At 35.0% G+C, this 24,542-nt stretch overlaps 1 protein-coding gene across 1 annotated transcript in view; it reads right to left on the reverse strand.

Annotated features, from left to right (window-relative positions):
• Positions 1 to 23,963, reverse strand: part of LOC128232752 (sodium- and chloride-dependent GABA transporter ine-like) — a 38,273-nt gene extending 14,310 nt beyond the window's left edge. The window contains exons 1-3 of the mRNA XM_052946472.1: positions 23,633 to 23,963; positions 21,492 to 21,626; positions 19,159 to 19,408 (exon numbers count right to left, since the gene is read on the reverse strand). Coding sequence (XP_052802432.1) covers positions 19,159 to 19,408; positions 21,492 to 21,626; positions 23,633 to 23,753 — 506 coding nt within the window. The 5' untranslated portion in view covers positions 23,754 to 23,963. The remainder of the gene's footprint in view (positions 1 to 19,158; positions 19,409 to 21,491; positions 21,627 to 23,632) is intronic.
• Between the last annotated feature and the right edge of the window lie 579 nt (positions 23,964 to 24,542).

The raw sequence follows: 24,542 nt of genomic DNA on the forward strand, positions 1-24,542 counted from the left end.
AGGTCAAGGTCACTACAAATAATCGGAAAAATATCAAGGTTTTCTGTCTTTTTTGTCTCTTTTGGTTTATTAAGTTTTGTTTCCTCACACAAGGGTCTGTCAAAATTGGCAATTGTATAAAATTATCTATTTTTGTCTATCACAATTTACCTCAATTTAGCCAATCAATGAACGTTTTTTATATAGTACGCAAGCTCCAAGCAACTAGAGCTTCTCCAAATAAATACTACTGTAGGCAATCTCCATAAAAGTGCTCTTTCCGAGGTTATCATGTAACACTGTTTGGATGCAATATATATATATATATGAACAGATGGTAGATGTTTTATAATGTACTTCGCTTTGACATGCAAAAATAAGCATTTAAAAACTTGAAGGTCAAAATCTTTTGAATGTCAAACATTATAAAAACACACACAAAATAACAAAATGAATTGTGTTTACCTCTTTCCAACACACAAGTCACTTTAGCCATAATGTGTCCCTAAATTAGCCCATACACTGCTTAACAAGCTGCATAAACAAATATTTATTTGCGTTTCAAATAAGCTAATCCACCAGCAGAGAATATCACTTTTCAAGTCTATCCAGTGCTTTTTCACCATAATGTGTTTATATTGTAGTACAAAAAAACAACAAGAATATTTATGCCCAGGTCTAATCAGTATTTAGAAAGGAAAATGTGTTTCTATTAGTCCACTGAGTACCTCAAACCATATAAGAGCCCAAGATTTACTCCTTTACGTACACTGTGTGTCCAAAGAACCTTTTGAAAGTCCATATTGCAACTAAAACAATACGATGGCTGTATGGTGCTCTATTGATTTTACAATACACAATTGTTTTGATACATTTTAGATCATTTTTTTTACATATTAGATCATTTTAGTGTAAAGAAATCGAATATTCAGCCGCCTTGGTAACAAATGGACCACATTTAGGCAAAATGAAGCCCATTCAGAGCAAAACTTTTTGACCACATTTTGACAACCATTCGGAGCGAATCAAACCCATGGGCAACTCTAATGAAGCGTAATCAGTGCCAAATAACTTCTTTTTGTCACACATGTGCTTTTCTGATAAAGCCTACTTGGTATCATGATATTCCGTGTTACAGCCCAAACAGAGATAAAATCCACACATAAGCAGCTCTAATCAAGTTTACTCAATGCCAGATAGACCACTTTATTACCATAAAGCCAATTAAAACCAAAACAAACAGCTCTATTAAAGCCTGATCAGTAGCAATCATATTACATATGGTAGCTATGAAGCCCATCTAGAGCCAAACCCATGTGCAGATATCTAATAAAGCTACTTAGTGCCAACAAAACCACTTTTGGGAGCCATGGAGCCAATTTAGAGCCAAACTAACTGATGTGTAGCTCTAATGAAGCTTAATATGTGCCAACTAACCCAGTGCACATGTGCATTTCTAAATTTCTGTTTGGGCTGTAATCAGAGGCAAATAAACCTGTGTGCTACACATTTTGGCAACCATAAACCCAATGCAGGGCCGACCAAACCAAGCGCTATAATAAAGCCTAGTACTCAATACCATATGATGGCAATATTTGATTTGGTGTTAATATTTGATAAGGTGGCCATATTTAATTTGGTGCCATATTTGATGTTTTCTGATTCGATCCTTACCCTAACCATAACCCCCGTAGTTAACTAAATAATGTTAACGATTTCATAAATAGTAACGAAATGTGAAGGAATATTCCATTTTCAATTACGGCTTTATATATTGAGTTCAAATTAATTTGCATTAGCTCAATTGCTAGAAAGTTATACAAAAATTCAAATTTTGTAGATTTTTTGTACTTTGACCTTGATATGGCCTTGACCTTGACTTTGAGGTAGTCAGTTCGGAATGATAATTTAGGAAACATAATGTACATCACCAAACATAGAAACATTATACCCTTTTCTATTAACATACACGCATTGATAAAACGATGCTCAATTAGATATTTATGGCGGCCATCTTGAATGCCATCTTGGATGTCTTTGTCTTCTTTACACGAAATTAAGTTTAAAAAAGCAGCACTACTGCAACATATTCAATTAATGTTAATTTTCAAACATGAATTTATAAGAAGCATCAAAAAAGTTTTCTTTTCTCTTAAAATCGGTAAATTAATCATTTTGAAGGAAATCATGTTTGCCATGGCAACAAAAAACCTTTTATCGAGGAATATTTGTATGAATTTTAAAAGATTCACTTTCAACATCTTAAAAGTCATTAAAAATCACTTATTAATGGCTTAATTGTGGTCGCAGTACATAGTACCACAGTACCGCAACAATATATTAACACAATTAGGGTAATGGTGGCCATCTTGGATTTTGGCGGCCATATTGGATGAATCCAAAGTGGGTCCTGAGCTTTTTTAATTCATATTCACATTTTCTGCATGTATACCAAGTTTCAAGATTTTAACCCAATGTCACAATTTTCTCACAATATGACTGGACTATTATGTGATGGCTCTGAACATCTGTGTGAAGTATTAAGTCAATTGAACAAAGGATATAGAAGTTATTAATAAATATTCCAACTTGCCCTAAAACTTTAACCCAAGTTCCATAGTCAATCAGGGGCCATAATCTGTGTAAAGAATAATATGGAGGTATCTAACCTCATTATGTGATGGCCCTGAACAACTGTGTGAAGTATTAAGGCAATTGAATGTAGGGTATTGGACTTATAAGTGAAAATCCCAACTTGCCCTAAAATTTTAACAGGACACCAACGCTGGGGTGAGTAGTATAGCCCACCTATTCTTCAAATAGTCGAGCTAATAACAATGTGGTGACCATTAAAAAGGAGTTCCATACAGGCATTTTATCTTCACCCATGGGCAAGATAAGAATATCAAGTATGGTTAAATTATTGGATCTACTTATCTGAGGTGGGAGAAAAGGGTTCTAAACATCTTTAATATCTTCAATGATTTCTGGAACATTTGTTATCTTTTTTTCAACTCAGGCCAATAATTTGAAATAGTCAGGCCTGCTCCTGGCAACCATGATTTTTTATATTTGCACAGTCAAGTTTCCGCAGTTCAAAACGAAAAAAGAAGAGTAACTCTGAAATGGTTGAAAATGTCTGGCAGATATAGGTTTTCAGACGGATTTATTTTTATGAATCAACATAGGGTAAAGGAATTTGATATATATTCAGCTAAGAGCTAAGAAACATTTCTGTAAAATTATTGAAAGTTTTCAGTATAGACATTTATCGTGAAAAATAGCCCTGTCCCCTCGTGATCATGTTTGTCACTAAATAAACATTGGGTCAAGGAATTTGATACAGGGTCATCTAATGAGCATTTCTGTGAAATTATGTCAGAATCGAGCCATTGGTTTCTGAAAAGAACATTTTCAAAGTTTTTTCTTTCGGTTGCCATGGCAACCAGAGTTCCGCATGTAACCACTTTTATTGAAGGAATCTGGAAAAGGACCCCCAAGGAACATTCCTGTGAAGTTTTGTTGAAATTTACCCAATGGTTTAGGAGGAAAAGTTGTTTGAAGAGAAATGTTGATGGCGGATGACGGCAGACACTGGTCAATCATCCTATCACATCGTGCACAGGTGAGCTAAAAACTGTGGATTGGTACTACAGTTATGACCTTTAAGAAATCATTCACCTGGGGTAAAATACTTGATCTTAATCATTGTTATACTGTAAATAATGTTACTGTACTGAATGCTGTTCTATTTACCTACAACTATAACCTTCACCTAAGCTATTTAATCAAATAACTAACACCACTTGGAACATTGAGAAAACAATCAATGAGGCTTATTATTAGCTTATACCTGCAGGGTTATCTTTTAGAACATTAGAACATTTAGAACATTTTCTGTGAGACTGAATGACAAGTAAAACAATAGTAATATTGATCAATGCAGTCAATACTTTTGAAGTACACTGTACAGAAAAGAAACTCAAGCACATAATTGGATACAAAACAACCTAAAGTTTAAATCACTATTAAAATACCTCTTTGAACAAATGTAACAGGAGATGTTCGTAAAACATGTATATGACTCTAAAGGCAGCCATTTAGACATTATGCAATAAATGTAAGGTTATAACCAACATTTCTTTCAAGTCTGAGGATAGTAGGTATAGCTGCTATTATCTAGTTCTAAATGTAGCCATTAGCTACATGTAAACTAATTCACTGCTGTCGGGAGGTACTGGAAACTTATATAATCAAAGCGTGAGGCGCTGAAAGACCATCTGCGGGCAATATGTGAGAGCTGCAAATTTTATTTGAACTATGGGAATGGGTGAAGGGCACTTTAATAAAAGTGAAAAATGTGCCGAGGGCCAAGAGCGCTTTTGCCCACACTGGGCGAGGAAACAAGAACATCTTAACTATTTTATGGCGTCTTGTGTCATTTTGTTTATGTAAATGTCACTTCAATTGTCGTAAACCCCCCTCCCCATGTATTTAATGTGACAATGCATGCTAAAGATTTTTCGTTGCTTTTATTAGATATCATACGATAGGAAAATACAATACATAATATATCATTTCCTTTAATGAACATACACGTTTTCTTTAAGGAAAATCATTTTTTTACAAACAACTTCAGCAATAATTCCATTCAAGATGCACAGCTTATCACTTAAGTTGACATATCCCCATGTATTTAAAGATGCAATCAGAGGTGTAGCCAGACTTTACCGAATGTTACGCACTAAAGGGGGAGGGTGTGGGATGGGGAATATCCCGGTAGGTGGTCTGGGTTTGGGGGGGGGGGCTATCTATCATAGGGAAGCAACGTTTTCTTTGACTGCTCTTCCTTTTATTCTGATATCTATTTTTAGCTTGGCCCTCGACCTTTCATTTTTCAAATTAATGTTACGCACATGCGTAAGTGGGTAACGCTGGCTACGCCCCTGACAATGCATGCCCCTTTCATTCCCTTCTAAAGATTTTCAGTGCTTTGATTATATATCATATGTTATGCAAGTTTTATGAACATACATGTTTTAACTGTTTAAGGAAAATGATTTTATTTTTACGAATAACTTTAGCAATAATTCCTATCCGATTGAAAATGCAGAGCTTATCAGATGGTCGTTTTCCCGCGGTGAGGGCAAATATGTGGTCAGTTTATGTATGTAGAAACTATATTTAGAAAATCAGTCAGTTAATGTAGTTGAAACTATTTCTAGATTATCTGAAGAAAATTGTCTGTTCTAAGAATGGGAATATGATTGTGCCTTTTCAAGGTTTATTGATAAATAAATGTTATTTATGTTTTATGTAAGGATCTGTGTAGAAATAATACTAGTGCTGTTATGAATGCTTCGCACTCTTTGGGTGTTTTACAGGTTAAATCCGAACTACTTTGCTTCATCAAAAGCATGCATAACTCACAGTCGTATCAGGGAATGTGTGTTAGAATAAATTGAAAGGCTAATGTTCAGAACTATGCCAAGAATACTTCGGAACGAAGCTTTTATGCAAAAAATGTGAACATCTTATTAGAAAAGTATATGCCTAAAAATCATAGAATGAATAGTAATTTTGTTTTTGTATGGCAGGCAAATCATAGTATTTGAAGCATTAGCAACGCCAAACCTGGGATACAACTATTTTGACATTCAGACAATCATTTTTGTTTCTTATCTCACAAAAGTTATATTAGAAATACACCCTTACAAATAAGCGTGCTTCATGGTCACATAAGGTTATAATAACAAACCCTGCAGGCGATGGTACACTTGCAGGGTAATAATTTCTAAAACATCTTGGTCTGAACTCAGAGTGAATATCAGTGTTACCTTCCTACCAGAGCATCTATTATTTTGACCCACACAAATCTGATAAATATAACGATCTATAAACAGTTATATCCTGCTAAAAATAAAACACCGGAATACAAAAATACAGCGCGGAAATAGCCGAACAAGCAAGAACTCATACTCGGATAATCTATTTTTATGGTTTCGACGTCATTCTGCTACTAAACATAGAGCGCATTGAGACAAAAAAATGGGTTAAAACGAAATAAATAGAAGTAGTTCTTTGGAGTTTGCGGTCTTAAGACTACCTGCACGCATGCAGATAGTCTAAAAATATGATATAAAGCTGAGAATATGGGTAATGCAAGTTTTACAAACACACAGATAGCTGCTAAAATTAAAACAAGAGGGCCAAATGGCCCTGAATCGCTCACCTGTCATATATTGCACATTCTTCCATTATATACAAATATTTAAAACCTAAGCCTATGAACACGGGGCGTGGCCAATTTTGACCCCAGGGCTAAAGTTTGAACAATCTTAATAGTGGTCCGATAAACGATGCTTCATACCAAATATCTAAGGCCTTCGCCTTTTGGTTTCGGAGAAGAAGATTACTTAAGTTTTCATCATATACATATATAAGGAAACCCATGACCGCCCGGGTGGGGCCATTTTTTGACCCCAGAGCCAAAGATTGAACAATATTGGTACAAGTCAACTAGATGGTATATCATGCCAAATATCTAAGCTCTTGTCACTACTTGATTTTACGTGTGTATCTATATATGTATATTTGTAATTAATTGTTGTATGTGGCCCATATTGAAAATTGGTATGTTATCCAGTTTAAATTAAGACGTTATTTGTCTTTGTGAGTTCGGAGAAGATTTTTTAAGTTTTCACTATAACCCATATAGAGAAAAACCATCAGCCCCGGGGTGTGGCCAATGTTGACCCCAGGGCCATAATTTGAACAAACTTTGTAGAGGTCCACTAGACGATGAATCATGCCAAATATCTAAGCTCTAAGCCACGTAAGTTCAGAGGAGATGATTTTTGAAGTTTTCACTATAAACATATAGAGAAAACCCATGACCCCCAAGGGGGCGGGGCCAATTTTGACCCCAAGGCCATAATTTGAACAATCTTTGTAGAGGTCCACTAGATGATGAATCATGCCAAATATCTAAGCTCTAGTCCAAGTAAGTTCAGAGGAGAAGATTTTTGAAGTTTTAACTATAAACATATAGAGAAAACCCATGACCCCCCGGGGCGGGGCCAATTTTGAACAATCTTTGTAGAGGTCCACTAGACGATGAACCATGCCAAATATCTAAGCTCTAGTCCAAGTAAGTTCAGAGGAGAAGATTTTTGAAGTTTTAACTATAAACATATAGAGAAAACCCATGACCCCCCGGGGCGGGGCCAATTTTGAACAATCTTTGTAGAGGTCCACTAGACGATGAATCATGCCAAATATCTAAGCTCTAAGCAACGTAAGTTCAGAAGAGATTTTTGATTTTATTTACTATAAACATATAGAGAAAACCCATGACCCCCCGGGGCGGGGCCAATTTTGACCCAAAGGCCATAATTTGAACAATCTTTGTAGAGGTCCACTAGACGATGAATCATGCCAAATATCTAAGCTCTAGTCCAAGTAAGTTAAGAGGAGAAGATTTTTGAAGTTTTAACTATAAACATATCAAGTATACCCATGACCCCCCAGGGCGGGGTCAATTTTGACCCCAAGGCCATAATTTGAACAATCTTTGTAGAGGTCAACTAGACGATGAACCATGCCAAATATCTAAGCTCTAGTCCAAGTAAGTTCAAAGGAGAAGATTTTTGAAGTTTTCACTATAAACATATAGAGAAAACCCATTACCCCCGGGGCGGGGCCAATTTTGAATCCAAGGCCATAATTTGAACAATCTTTGTAAAGGTCCACTAGACGATGAATCATGCCAAATATCTAAGCTCTAGTCCAAGTAAGTTCAGAGGAGAAGATTTTTGAAGTTTTAACTATAAACATATAGAGAATACCCATGACCCCCCGGGGCGGGGCCAATTTTGACCCCAGGGCCATAATTTGAACAACCTTTGTAGAGGACCACTAGACGATGAATCATGCCAAATATCTAAGCTCTAGGCCAAGTAAGTTCAGAGGAGAAGATTTTTGAAGTTTTCACTATAAACATATAGAGAAAATCCATGACCCCCGGGGCGGGGCCAATTTTGACCCAAGGGCCATAATTTGAACAAACTTTGTAGAGGTCTACTAGACGATGAATCATGCCAAATATCTAAGCTCTAGGCCAAGTAAGTTCAGAGGAGAAGATTTTTTAAGGTTTTCACTATAAACATATAGAGAAAACCCATGACCCCTCGGGGCAGCGCCAATTTTGACCCAAAGGCCAAAATTTGAACAAACTTTGTAGAGGTCCACTAGACGATGAATCATGCCAAATATCTAAGCTCTAGTCCAAGTAAGTTAAGAGGGGAAGATTTTTGAAGTTTTAACTATAAACATATCAAGTATACCCATGACCCCCGGGGCGGGGCCAATTTTGACCCCAAGGCCATAATTTGAACAATCTTTGTAAAGGTCCACTAGACAATGAATCATGCCAAATATCTAAGCTCTAGTCCAAGTAAGTTCAGAGGAGAAGATTTTTGAAGTTTTAACTATAAACTTATAGAGAATACCCATGACCCCCCGGGGCGGGGCCAATTTTGACCCCAGGGCCATAATTTAAACAAACTTTGTAGAGGTCCACTAGACGATGAATCATGCCAAATATCTAAGCTCTAGGCCAAGTAAGTTCAGAGGAGAAGATTTTTGAAGTTTTCACTATAAACATATAGAGAAAACCCATGACCCCCCGGGACGGGGCCAACTTTGACCCCCAGGGCCATAATTTGAACAAACTTTGTAGAGGTCCACTAGACGATGAACCATACCAAATATCTAAGCACTAGACCAAGTAAGTTCAGAGGAGAAGATTTTTTAAGGTTTTCACTATAAACATATAGAGAAAACCCATGACCCCCCGGGTCGGGGCCAATTTTGACCCCAGGGCCATAATTTGAACAAACTTTGTAGAGGTCCGCTAGACGATGAACCATGCCAAATATCTAAGCTCTAGGCCAAGTAAGTTCAGAGGAGAAGATTTTTTAAGTTTTCACTATAAACATATAGAGAAAACCCATGACCCCCCGGGGCGGGGCCAATTTTGACCCCAGGGCCATAATTTGAACAAACTTTGTAGAGGTCCACCAGACGATGAATCATGCCAAATATCTAAGCTCTAGGCCAAGTAAGTTCAGAGGAGAAGATTTTTTAAGTTTTCACTATAAACATATAGAGAAAACCCATGACCCCCGGGACGTGGCCAATTTTGACCCCAGGGCCATAATTTGAACAATCTTGGTAGAGGACCATTTGGTGATCCTACCTACCATATATCAACGGCCTAAGCCTTGTGGTTTGGGAGAAGAAGATTTTTAAAGTTTTTCCTTTTGGTTGCCATGGCAACCAGAGTTCTGTATGGAATTGAATTCTTTGAACAACTTTGATAGAAGACAACCCAAGGAACCTATGAAGTTTTATTAATATTGGCCTAGCGGTTAAGGAGGAGATGTCTTTTAAGTAAATTGTTGACGGACGACGCACGCCGCACGACGGACAAAAGGCGATCACAAAAGCTCACCATGTCACAAAGTGACAGGTGAGCTAAAAAGGCAATTTCATAAAAAAAAATCTAAAAAGATATTATTATAAATTGGAAATAAAATTTAGTAGAATTACGTATGGTTATGTAAATCAATAATAAATCCAAAAATATTTATATAATGTGATTGTAAGTCTTAATAAGAACAATTAATATCTGCCATAAATAGAATGATACAAGAAAATCCAAATAGACATTATTTAAGAGTCGGTAGTTGCACTTGCAAAATGATAATCATATTTATCAGATATATGAAACAGCTGAAAGTTCTCAAACATAGACATTTATGTTCAAATATCACCGGTAAATAAAAATAATTGACCTAGTGACCTAGTTTTTGACCTGGGTTGACCCAATATGGAACTTGACCTAGCTTATGTTAAGATGATCATTCTGACCAAGTTTCATTAAGATAAGGCTAAAATTGTGACCTCTATTTTGTTCACAAGGTTTTTCTAATAATTGACCTAGAGACCTAGTTATTGACTGCGTATGACCCAATATCAAACTTGACCCAGATTTTATAGAGATGATCATTCTGACCAAGTTGCATTGAGATTAGGCTAAAATTGTGACCTCTATTGTGTTCACAAGGTTTTTGTACTAATTGACCTAGTGACCTAGTTATTGACCGTGAATGACCCAATATCAAACTTGACCTACATTTTACAGCGATGATCATTCTGACCAATTTGCATTGAGATTAGGCTAAAATTGTGACCTCTATTGTGTTCACAAGGTTTTTCTAATAATTGACCTAGTGACCTAGTTATTGACTGCGTATGACCCAATATCGAACTTGACCCAGATTTTATAGAGATGATCATTCTGACCAAGTTGCATTAAGATTAGCCTAAAATTGTGACCTCTATTGTGTTCACAAGGTTTTTGTACTAATTGACCTAGTGACCTAGTTATTGACCACGGATGACCCAATATCGAACTTGACCTAGATTTTATAGAGATGATCATTCTGACCAAGTTGCATTGAGATTAGGCTAAAATTGTGACCTCTATTGTGTTCACAAGGTTTTTGTACTAATTGACCTAGTGACCTAGTTATTGACCGTGAATGACCCAATATCAAACTTGACCTACATTTTACAGCGATGATCATTCTGACCAATTTGCATTGAGATTAGGCTAAAATTGTGACCTCTATTGTGTTCACAAGGTTTTTCTACTAATTGACCTAGTGACCTAGTTATTGACCGCGGATGACCCAATATCGAACTTGACCTAGATTTTATAGAGATGATCATTCCGACCAAGTTGCATTGAGATTAGGCTAAAATTGTGACCTCTAATGTGTTCACAAGGTATTTCTACTAATTGACCTACTGACCTAGTTTTTGACCCCAGATGACCAAATATCGAACTTGACCTAGATTTCATAGAGATGATCAGTCTGACCAAGTTTCATAAAGATTAGGTCAAAATTGTGACCTCTATTGTGTTCACAAGCAATTGTGAACGGACGGACGGACGGACGACGGACAAAGAGTGATCACAAAAGCTCACCTTGTCACTACGTGACAGGTGAGCTAAAAAGTCTATTGAGATGGTACTCATTATGTTTGCAATAATAAGACAACTTTACATTTCTTGCAACTTTCAAACAAAACATTTAAGTTATTAATCATTGTAAAAGAATAAAATACATGTTTTGAAAGATAACCATGATTGTTGTCAACCTGGTAACTGTGACCCTGAGTTTGTTGACAGCACACTTGACTATATGCTGCCTTTTTTGCTTTTGTGATGGCCATGAACAACAGTTAGTGTGGGAAATATTGACTGAACATAATTTCAGATCAGAGTTAGAACCCCAAGTTGCTCTAAAACTTTAACAAAACTCTCTTGATTGATCAAGGACCATAATTAAGCTCCCAGACCAAGCAGTGGCAATAATTCATACTTAGGATATGGAGTAATTTTTTTGATGGTCATCAAAAAGTATGTAAAGTTTGAATTGAATTGGATGAAGGGTATAGGAGTTTTAAGTGAAAATCCGAACTTGCCAAAAGGTTTTAACCTGACACAATGTGCTCTAAAACTATAACGTAAGTTAAAAGTCAATCAGGGGCCATAACTTGTATTTAGGATGATATAGATTTATGTAACTTAATAGTGTAATGGTCCTGAACAACTGGGTAAAGTATGAAGTGAATTTAAAGAACAATACTGGAGTTTCAAGTGAAAATGCCAACTTGGCGTAAAACTTTAAGCAGACGCCAATGCCGTATAGTAGTTAAGGAAAGGATTTTGGGGTGGTATTCAATGTACAGCTTAAGGAAAGGATTTTGGGGTTGAATTCAATGTACAACTTAAGGAAATGATTTTGGGGTGGTATTCAATGTACAACTTAAGGAACGGATTTTGGGGTGGTATTCAATGTACAGCTTAAGGAAAGGATTTTGGGGTTGAATTCAATGTACAACTTAAGGAAAGGATTTTGGGGTGGTATTCAATGTACAACTTAAGGAACGGATTTTGGGGTGGTATTCAATGTACAACTTAAGGAAAGGATTTTGGGGTGGTATTCAATATACAACTTAAGGAAATGATTTTGGGGTGGTATTCAATGCACAACTTAAGGAATGGATTTTGGGGTGGTATTCAATGTACAACTTAAGGAATGGATTTTGGGGTGGTATTCAATCCACATCTTAAGGAATGGATTTTGGGGTGGTATTCAATGTACAACTTAAGGAGAGGATTTTGGGGTGGTATTCAATGTACAACTTAAGGAAAGGATTTTGGGGTGGTATTCAATGTACAACTTAAGGAATGGATTTTGGGGTGGTATTCAATCCACAACTTAAGGAATGGATTTTGGGGTGGTATTCAATGTACAACTTAAGGAAAGGATTTTGGGGTGGTATTCAATGTACAACTTAAGGAAATTTTATGGTCATGCATCGTTGACTTCATTCACACTATTAGTCTGTTATTAATAACAAGTTATCCGATTAGCTACATTGTTTAAGATCCAATTCAGATCAATATTGAATACCAACCAAGATGTAACCTGTTATTCAAAGACCTTTCACTAATTCATAAACAGGTTTTCAATGATTGACTGGAGAACTTCAGCCTTTGTTGTGAGATTCAGATTCAACTGTTTTACTATTTTTAATAACAGTGATCTTGACCTTGACCCTAATGGTCCCAAATGCAATTCAATGAAAGGTCTCCATAAACTCTTCCTATATACCAAGTTTGGTTGCAATTTGTCTACCTTATATTAAAGCTGCACTCTCACAGATATATTGTTTTTACAACTTTTTTTTTTTGTCTTGGAAAGATCAAATTTTGGCGTAAATATCTGCCAACAGGTCGCAGGTCGTATATCAGGTCGCAGATGTTCACATTTATGTTCGAAAATTAATGTTTTATGGCTTAAAGCGTTCGTAACGGTTTAAGAAAAATGCATATAGCATCAATTTTTTAACTTAAATATATAAATCTGTGATCTAATTTTTGTCAGCAGTCTCATATAACTGGTGTCTATGCATTTTTACAAAAGTTGGCTCGTTCCAAGACAAAAAATAAAAAAGTTATCAAAACGTTCAATTTGTGAGACTCACTATGCAGCTATAAGATATTCAGTACCAACCATTTTTCTATTTTTAGTATCAGTGACCTTGACCCTAGGGACCCAAAACACATCCCGTGAAACCACCTGAACATTGCTGTAGTTCATTCTAATATCAGTTTTCACTTAGTGAGAACCTGGTTCAAAATGCTATCATTTATCATTTGCAAAAACCTTGATGTACTTTTAACTAGCTTGTACATGTTTATAGTAAACAAACGTTATCATTAGTTGTAAAGAAATACAGGATATTACCATTAACTGGTTGACACAGCAAAAAAACAAAACAAGGGGCAATGTGATATGCCACATTATAACTGGATTTTACCACTTTTTTCAATGGGATGTATGGATAGTAGGCAGTTATTGATAATTGCTTTTTTACCAATTTTATTGTATGGTTTTGGAGCAAAACTAACGGGGGAAAATATTGGTCTTGGATTCAAACTTTCAAATATTCTTAAAAGTCATGAAGTTTTCAACCTGAGTTGACCCATAATCATTTGTTCAAGAAAACATTTAGACAAGTATTCTGGCCAAGTTTCCTAACAATTGGATGAAAAGTATTGAAGTCATAAATGGGATTTTTTTCTCTAACATTTCATCTAGTGACCTAGTTTTTTACCTAAGGTGATCCATATATCAATATATGTTCAAGACAACATTCAGACAAGTATCCTGACCAAGTGTCTTAATAATGGGAGAAAAACAATTGAATTTATGACTTGGAATTGTTTTTCTTCTAAGATTTGATATAGAGACCTATCGGTAGTTTTTATAACCTAAGGTGACCCATATTTATAACTGTTTAAGACAAAATGCAGACATGCATTCTGACCAAGATTTATAGAAATTGGATAAACAACTATTGAACTTATGACTAGGAATAAAAACATGCATAAATAGGTAGGCAACTGCATTTATTTGAATCCCTTTATGTACAGTAAACACCTGTATTCAGACAACCTATGGGACTTTGAGAAAATGGTCTTATTCCTGAGTTTGTGCTGATTAGGGTTGTGAATGGTCAAGTAGTGGATTAAATTCGATTCTTACTATGTATTGGTATTGCACAATATGTATTTTAGTATTTATCTTAAGTTATGTACCAGGCAACATGTGCATACAGTTCAAGCAGAGAAAATAAATAAAAAAGTTCTATCATTTATTCATTACATAAAAAATTATTCAATAAATATCATGTTTAAAAACATGTATGACTAGACATAGCGGTTAAATTACATGTATGTTTGTGTCAGTTACATATACATTTTCAGAACCATGTCTCCATGGACTTTTTACTTAAAAAATAGTCAAGAGTGGAATGTTTGTGGAGTATTTGACTTAACCTCGACAGACTGATTTTCACGTACATTCAAGTAACTAAATCCTAAAGAAAGATCACTCCAGTCCTTACTCATGCAGAGCATTTTCAACTGCAACAACCACTTAAGTTCATCCTGGTGAGTGTTTATCAACAATTGATCAGTATCCTCACAGTCTCATTCGCAGGTTGTCGCGAAAATGAGGTGGTAACATTCAGGGTTTTTACTGTATATAGGTTAAACATCAACTACAACTGTTTGCAAATGAACTTAGTATTTCAACCTTTTGAGGCTTTGATTGATTGTGACTTTTGCTCTACCCAAAACCACCAACTGAATTTCAAATCAAGTTCAACATCTATCAGTCAACTTCACACATCAAAGAAACTGCTGCTGTCAGCAATTTGGCAAATTCTTTTTATGTATTACATGATACTTAATACTGAAGAGCTGGCTCATAACTCCACAAAGCACTTATAGCTTAAACGTAGACAGTTTGCGTTGGTTTCGCTTCAATGAGCCAATTAAATTTTAACTTTAATTCATGCTTGCAAGATTCGTGCAGTGACAAAGGAAATTCTATCAAAAATGCTTTGGCAATATAAATTGACTAATAAAAGTTTGTTAAATGTGCATTTTATCTACATTAAACGCAGTGGTATTGGCAAAGTATTTTAAGCATATTTTTCGTACGGAGTAAATTAAAAACTAGAGAAGTGCATTTTTTTCTAGATTTTCAGCACAAAATTTCTGCATTTTAAGCCATTTTGGAGAAAAAACGTATTTATTTTTTTAGAAGGGAGTCTCTTCCATGCATTATTGCTTTGCGATCATTTTTCGATCATGCTTTGTTTAATTGTTGACAGAATTTATTTATAACTTTGGCAACATGGCAATTTATACTAAAACCTGGCAACCACTTAACCTAAATGTCACCAACTTAAAACAGGTAGCCACTTTACTTTGTTACCAAACTAATCCTGGCAGCCACTTAACCTTGTCACCAAACTAAACCTGGCAACCACTTAACCTTGTCACCAAACTAAACCCAGTAACCACTTAACCTTGTCACCAAACCAAACGGGGTTACCACTTTTCCTTGTCACCAAACTCAACCGGGTAGCTTCTTAACCTTGTCACCAATCTTAGCCGGGTAACCACTTAACCTTGTTACAAAACTAAACCAGGTAACTAATTAACTTTGTAACCAAACTAAACTGGGTAACCACTTTACCTTGTCACCAAACTAATCCTGGCAACCACTTAACCTTGTCACCAAACTAAACCGGGTTACCACTTTACCTTGTCACCAAACTAATCCTGGCAACCACTTAACCTTGTCACCAAACTAAACCGGGTTACCACTTTACCTTGTCACCAAACTAATCCTGGCAACCACTTAACCTTGTCACCAAACTAAACCGGGTTACCACTTAACCTTGTCACCAAACTAAACGGGGTAACCACTTTACCTTGTCACCAAACTAAACCTGGCAACCACTTAACCTTGTCACCAAACTAAACCGGGTTACCACTTTACCTTGTCACCAAACTAATCCTGGCAACCACTTAACCTTGTCACCAAACTAAACTGGGTAACCACTTTACCTTGTCACCAAACTAATCCTGGCAACCACTTAACCTTGTCACCAAACTAAACCGGGTTACCACTTTACCTTGTCACCAAACTAAACTGGGAAACCACTTAACCTAGCAACCATACTAAAATTGGTAACCATTAACTCTTGCAACTGTACTAAACTTGGCAACCACTAACTCTGGCATTTAAACTTAACATGGCAATCATATTAAACCCGGCAACAACTTAACCTTAAATTGCTACTATACTTATCCAAACAACTACTAAATCGAGCAACCATTCTGAACCTTTCAACTGCTACGATAATGCACCAGTCAGTTGTAAACACAGCCCCCCACGTCCGCAGAATAGCGGGGATTTTGACTTTTGGTCCAACCAATCCGAGGTAAAATCCTCTGCCCGGCGGGGACAAATTGCTGGTAAAATCAGCCAATTGCCCTCTCACCCTGGTGCCATCCTAGGTAAGGCCTACACTTTTTATGGCGCAAAAACAAAACCATCAAATTCATTCGAGACTACGGGGCCACCTGGAAGGTAAATACTCAGCCCATTCTCCCCACTATCCCCCCAGACCTGGGCGGGCTGTGGTTACCATTGACTGGTTCATAAATACCCTGCCATGGTGAGCAGAAGCTAGGTTGGTCAAAACCGAATGTAAATATTACTCTATATTTTTTGTTTTTCTTTCAAATGAGTAGATAGTTACTCCTTTAAATAACAATTTATTCTTATTTGGAATAAAAATGTGAATTCTGCCATCAATACAAAACATAATGCTAATAATCATTCTTATTACCTTGCTGTTGAAAAGTATCACATTACACCTCACCAACAAAAAGTCAATACATGTAGCATTATTTATGATGTTCATGCTTAGAGGTTAAAAAAACATCACAAATAGCAAAAACAAAAAGCAGAACAAACTTTGGTCACCAGATTAAAAATGTGAAGCAAATCCATAATGTCATAAATAGGTGACAGTGACAAAGGAGTTTTAACAAGCCTACAGATATATATTCACTCCATTATTATTCATATATTATTTAATCAAAGTTTATTTCAAACCAATTTATAATATGCATGGTATTAAATAAACACTATCACATGAATTACAGCAAAATGGTGGTGGTGTGTTACATACATGCCATATCCCCCAGTGGGGGGCAAAATCCCCCAGGAATTTTGATCCATCCCCTGGTCTCCCGATGGGAGATAAAAATCCCCCGGAATTTTTATTTTTTTAAATTTTTTTTTAGATATTTTACATCAGGCAATAATGACAAAGTGAAACCACAGTATGTGAGTGAAATTGAATGTAAAGAAACAACTCTGCAAGGGTGAAATGACTGTTTAAAAAAGGTTTGATAAATGCCATAAGGAAACCTAAACAACAAGTGATCAATTAATTTGAAGTAATGATCAAAGGCAAAGAAATATTACTATTTTGGAAAAGGAAGAAATTAATAATTTCATTCATTTCTCTTAGTGTCTGAACTTCATCATAGCTGATAGTATTAAGCAGATTTTTTTAAAAGACTTTGAAGGAAGTTAAATTTAATTTACAGTATTACAGTATGACATGACAGTGTATCATAAGAATATATGAAAAAGTTAGAGGTTTTCATAGCAAAATATATGTGAATACAATTTTTTGTACTTGTGTCTAAAAATACTAAAAAAAATTCGCCAACTTAAACCTGCTAAAAAATCCCCCAGAATTTTCAGCCTTTCTGAAAAAATCCCCCTGAATGGTCTCCAGTAAATATGGCATGTATGGTGTAAGCTTCTTCATACTCGCACTCGGGCCTTGCCCATTTGGCGAGTGCTCCGATAAGATTGTTAGTCATTTTAGGTTTTTTGGAGCATAGTGCACAGACAGAATGTAACCCTGATTAGAGCTTCCCTGTTTCTTTATTGTGCACCCATGTATAGCACTGTCATTCGGGACCCCCATTTAACGTCCCTCTTAGAAGACGATTAGTATTTGTTTAGTGGTGCGGCGGGAAATCGAACCTGCGACTACTGGATTGAAAGTCAAGTGTTTTACCATAGACCATGGATACGCCACTACAGCAAAATCAAATCTTAAGCTGCATTTAAATGTCAAATATTTACACCTGCAGCCACTTACACAAACAATAACCCGGTAAAAAAACAATACCGACAGTAAAATATTACCATGGGTACATTTGTTCATACAAATGGCTGCTAGGGAATTTTTTGGAGTAAAATTTGAAAAAACAAAAACATAACATAAGCCGATAGTTTGTGACAGAAAAATACATAAATCAATCCGATAAAGCTATTATAAGTGATTATAAGTAGAAATTCTTATATTCAATACTATTATTCTTAGCATCATACCATAGACTATTACTGACAATTAAAGACTGTTAAAAAACTTAACTTATTGAATATACCATAGACTATTACTGACAATTAAAGACTGTTAAAAACTGAACTTATTGAATATTGAAAGACAAGTACTTCATTTTGATGTGACTGTGAGCCTCAAAATTATAAAACACAAAGCAAGTACTAGTTAAATCTGATATATATATTGTATTAAATTATTAATACATTATACTTGTTTAGAAACATTTTTCCCCAGGTATTTCAACTATCATTTAATAGCATAATTTTTTTTATGTATTTATAACAAATTCTTCCTATAATGTTTTGGTAAATATGTCAAATAACATCAGAGGAAAATCAGGTTTTATATAAATATGACATGAATCACCTACAAGGAAAATTTACCCAACCTCCAGATGGGGGTATTTTGATATTGTCATTGAAATATGACAATAGTGTTAAAGCTCATGGGTCTGCCAATGGATCATATGTCTATTTATTCTTTTAATCTATTCATAACTAACAGGTACCAAAGTTATTGCTGCATTCAAATAAAAGATGATAAAATCTCATGCCAGAATCTTGTCAGAGTCTGTTTTCAGGGTAAATTAAGTACTGTTTATATTATACAAGTAAGAGCTTATGGGTGGGCTCCCATGCTCAAAACCAATACTGATACCTTGTGAGTGAAATGGAAACACATTTACCTCTTTACCACCCAAACATTTTTGACGATAGTCAAACAATGCAAGAATACGTGACTTACTCAAAGAAGTCTTCCGTTGGGGAGAGGCTATCGTTTGAACGAGGGACGATTATCGTTGCATTGGTAATTGGGTCCAATATTGTTTTATTGGCCCCGTCAAAGCAATGTTCAGAGTTCCAGTCATGATTGCAGTCGGCCCAAGGCAGAGTTGAGGTGAACGAGCTGAACATGTAGTAGAACGCCCACGAAATGATCACGTTGTAGTAGGTCGTAAATAAGAAGGAGATCACAACTGTGGCAAGCCCAGCTCCTAGGGAAAAAATGTGACATTTCAGCACGTCTGAGGAGAGATTAGTGATGTAAGCTTAAATATCCTAAGTAGTAAAGATTTATAAACATTCACAATTGATTAAACATTTAAGTTTTTAGCACTCTTAGATCCGATTGAAAGTCTTAGTACCCTTTAATCACAATTTAACTCTTGAGTACCCTATTATCTATATTCAAACCATGAATCATTCAAAATCAGTCACATTAAACTCTGTGAACTTATGAAAGACACATTACTAAGCTTTAATTTTGAGGTAATAAAATATAAAAATATGAAAAACATGTATGATAAGTTGTAACAAATTAAAGTCATAAAAAATATTCACATAAAAAAAAATTGTGCAGGCAGCAGGTATCAGGGGTCCAGACCAGATCCACTGAATCACGGAGTTAGACACTTGCATAAGGCTTTATGAAATACAAACAAAATTTGACTTCTTTTAAGAATTTGTAAACATATGAACACAAGAGTTAACATTCAAATATTTATGTCTATGTTCTGTAGGTCCTTGAACATTCTTTTGAACAAAGTTTCCCATTTTGTTGATTTGTCTTGCTTTAAGTCAGAAGTTTTTTTTCTTAAATACTAACAAATACAGAGGTCCAAATAGTGGACGTTTTATAAAAGGAGTTTAACATAAATTGATCAGCTATGAGTAACTTCTCATTATGAAATTAGTAGTGCACATTAGATCAATCAATTTTTCTTTGAATAGAAATATTAAATTTTAGTTGTCCAAAATTACCCATGGATATCATATATAATGAATGTTCAATATACTGGTACAAAACATACAAATATATACCGAAGTAAATTACTTAGATATATATTTTGTATGAAATCATTGTCGACATTTCGACAAATGGTGACAATAGGAACTTTTACTTGTGTACTGTACAATCATAGTGCAAGACCCACTTTTCGTGACCAAAACAATAATTTTATCCTCTGACCACTTTCCGCTAGGTATCAGTCGGCCAAAGAATAACGATTGCAGTGTTCCTTGTAAGAAACAAAGTCATTGTTAGGGTGGGCTGGTGGGAGAGCAGCATCTAAGTCATCTTATGTATCGAATAATTTTAGTTAGGTTTGACATAAAGAGACCAAACTTGGTATTATTACATCGTTATTGTATTCTAAGTCAAAGCGGCGTAGTCGACGGCTCGTGTTTTTTTAATATAATGCCTTAAAAATGATATTCAATATTTATTGAATATTTAACTTTCACTTAAGTTATAATGTCATTAAATCCCATTTTGTATGTTTTAGCTGTGTATTGGCAATGTTTGTATTTAATATGCTAATAAAACTTTTGACTTGGTTGATAGCGTGTATTAAATACCTCTTCTTATTCTGCTTAATAGTTTGCTGTTCATGCTTCATAAAGAAGATACAAATTCTCAATGATCAAGGGTCATTGTTGACTTATTTCGTAATGTATACATATTGTGTCAACTGCATAAAATGAAATAAACTTTGCTGTTTAGCCCTGTTCTGCTTCCCAGGAGCAAAGCAAAATTAGAACCGGTAGATAGAAAAAGAGTGGGATGAAAAGAACAAAAATGGGTACACAACGTGTTTCATATTAAAATTTGTTATAACAGTTTAGTTCTTTCTTGTATCTATAATTAAACAAGACACCTACGCTTTTTGCACTGAAAAAAGTACAGGGGGAATTTCAATAAGAAGATAAACAGATAATCTTGAAAAGACCAGTGACGTGTTACTGAAAAAATATAACTCCACTCCTATAGCTTTACATATTGCATATTAAAACAAGAAGTCATTAAGGTGCAGTTTAGTAAAAAAATATGTTCTATCCTGTAAATAAATTGTTTAAGCTTAGCACATGACCTCCAAATAAACAATAATATATACATAAAGGATAGAATCATATGATTATCATGCTTCAGTGCAGACACTATTTCATGGGGTCAGTAACATTTCAGTACTATTAAAGTGACATTTGGTATAAATGTAAGTATATAAGTTGCTTCTAGAATTTATTAAATTTTAATAATAAGCCGTTCTATTTGAAAGTAACTTTTCTGGCACAAATTACCTTTGAAAAAAGGGCAGAGCCTGTTGATGGCCCCTATTGGCCCCTGCTGTGTCAACTGGCCCACCGCCATCTCCATGTAGAGCAGAGGGATCCCACACAGGACCAGCATGATGAGAAATGGGAGCAGGAACGCCCCTATGAAGACAAAATATGTTTTTATCATTTACTGTTTGTTTAAACATGTTTTAAATTTCCTATAATTGGGAAAACAAGTAACAATAGATTCCAGGAATTTAGATGACCAGGTGTCTTTTTTTTTTACAACTTGTTTGCTTTTTGCCAATATCAACATGTTTAAAATTGAGATGCTATTATTTGATAATTAGCCAATATATTCGTATTAATATTTTTAAGGTTTTAGATTTGTGAAAAAAACACACTGTTTAACATTACTAAAACATGAAACTGTCACAGAATTGAAAGGGATATGGTCAAGTTCTTTAGGTTCAGACATGGACAAATGTGAACAATAGGCTTGATTCAAAGATAAAATATCATCCAAAGTTCGACTGAGTTCTGTTGTTAATATTAAACTATTGTGGAATGTGACAAAATATGCTCTATTCTTCAGAACACGCTTAACCTAAAAAAGCTAATGAAATCATTTTAGGCTTAAGTTCACAAAAAATCTGTTTAGATTAGAATCTAAATTAGTTTAGAATTGTTAGAATCTGCCAATTCGTGTTGGTGTTTGTTAATAAAAGTAAGTTTGTGAATGGGTTAAACAATTTTGGAGTATAACAAAAATATTCTTAATATGTTAATCATTAAATGATTAACCTAAGCCAGAGTACTTACAGAAAACCTACTTGTCCAGCTTGGTAACCACCAACAAAACTCACAAGGGCCCTTGCCAAGAATCTAACCCATGCTACATATACCTTTATGTAAAGCGAGGGCAATAACAACTTCTTAGAAACCCAGACTACCAAATTTTATTAAGTAATAGATGGTACATTGTATATTTCCCAAATTTAATCACATTTCAAACTATCTCCCAACATGTCAGGGTTAAAGAAAATCTGATAAAAATCCTAAATTTGGTGCAATAAGTCAAGAAAGATAGGAATGAAGAGTACTGAAGTCTGATTTGAGGTGAATGACCTCTTACATTGGTTTCAATATTGGACTAAAACCAGTCAAAACTGGAAAAAAGAGAGTTGATATTGGACATTAAAGCTGCAATCTCACAGATTGACTGTTTTGACTGTTTTCTTAGTTTTGGTCAGCTTAGTTTGACATTAATGCTTTCCATTCAGTCATTTAAGATATCTTACAAAAGTACAGAACTCAGTTCTTTGAACAACTGCAGAAAAACTCATCTTTCTTAAAGCATTAGAAACAGTTTTTGCCATAGACATCAATTTTCGAAAAGTAAATATGAAAAACTACCATCTGATCTTTTGTTGGCAGTCATACATCACTGGTTGCCAGACTTTGACGCAAAAATTCACTCCTTTCAAGACAAAAAATGAAAAAAGTTGTCAAATCGGTCATTCTGTGAGAGTGCAGCTTTAAGACTACAATCTTTCCCCTAGTCCCCTAGCAGGCTGGGCTTGGATCCCCTAGCAGGCTGGGCTTGATATAGCAAAGAAAGCTCTTGAATTACATGAATATATAACTCTTTTCCATTTATCTAAAAGTGTAAGTATCTCTTCATCTAAATTTTAAAATCATTTAAAACCCAGGCCTTTTATTAAACTTTTGTTTGACATTGTAATTATTAAGTATTGTTTTCATAAACTTTCCAGATTATTATTCAATTTTCGAATGCTTCAAAGTTTAATCCCAATGCCAAATAACTGGTGTTCTATTACAAACAAACAACTCAAATGTCAAACGGAATTGCTTCATTGTATAAACCACTATAAAATAACGATTGTTATGATAGTGATTATAGGAAAGTTCGGATATCTGACGATTCCCGTTGACATTTGCATCAAACGTACAATAGATGTTTAGATATTAACTATTTAAATATGAGTCAACATCGGTATTTGCTGTAACCTGGTACGTTGTGTGTATTATTTTATATTGGAAAAAACTTTGTTATATAACCGATACAGCGTCATAGTAAACTACGCACAAATTAAGCTTCCCGTGCACCGTTGTTACATTATTACTGAATGAAATGTAAATACCTCCGCCGCTTTTGTAACACAGGTACGGGAATCTCCATACGTTTCCTAAACCAACTGCGTACCCGGCAGTGGCCAACAAATATTCCACATTTCGGCTCCACTTTTCACGTCCCTCGACCATCTTGGCGTGTTCTGAATGAGCTACTTTCGGTTTAACTGCTGCTGACTGCGGTCTATCTATAACAGTTTTCTGATTCGTTCTCTCGCTGACACAGTTCCCACGAGAACAGCGCTAAAGTTAATGGCATTAAATGCGCGGCACACAAACGAACAGCGAATATATATGTGTCACTTATTTTTACAAATTTCTTCAGTTAGGTTTCAAAGAAATTCTTTTTCCTATAGTTATTATAATCTCTGCTTAAAAGCACGAAGAGCTACTAAGAACTACTTAAAAAGCACTACGGAATGTAATAATGTAATGAAATTCAATGATTGATCTTAAATTTAGAAAGGAAGTTTATTTTTAAGTTATTCCATGTATTTACGTATTTATAGAAAAACTACATTTGTATTCATGAGAATCTTTGATTTCAGAAGAAAAGTGTTCCGAGTCTATAAAGGCATACTCTTATCAAAATACATGTACAATTTAATTTTATTTCGAAAAATACATTTTCATATAAAGCATCTGCTATGATAAGGGTCGAAAATGGGCGGCAAAACTTAAATGTATGTTATTATTTTCCAAAGAGTTATTGTGTCGGACACTTTCTATATGAATTTGCCTATTTTTCAATGTTCATTTTTAAAGTGACAGTCTTATTCAAAATCACTACTAACACAAGTGTTACAAACATTAATTTTGACTTATAAACCTTTAACTACTTACTAAATAATGCATTAATTGAAATTATTAATTACTGATCAGAAGATTGTAACCGTGTATTTAATAGCAGAAAGCGCAAAA

Source organism: Mya arenaria, chromosome 4 (assembly GCF_026914265.1).
Source record: "Mya arenaria isolate MELC-2E11 chromosome 4, ASM2691426v1".
NCBI classification, from domain to species: domain Eukaryota; kingdom Metazoa; phylum Mollusca; class Bivalvia; order Myida; family Myidae; genus Mya; species Mya arenaria.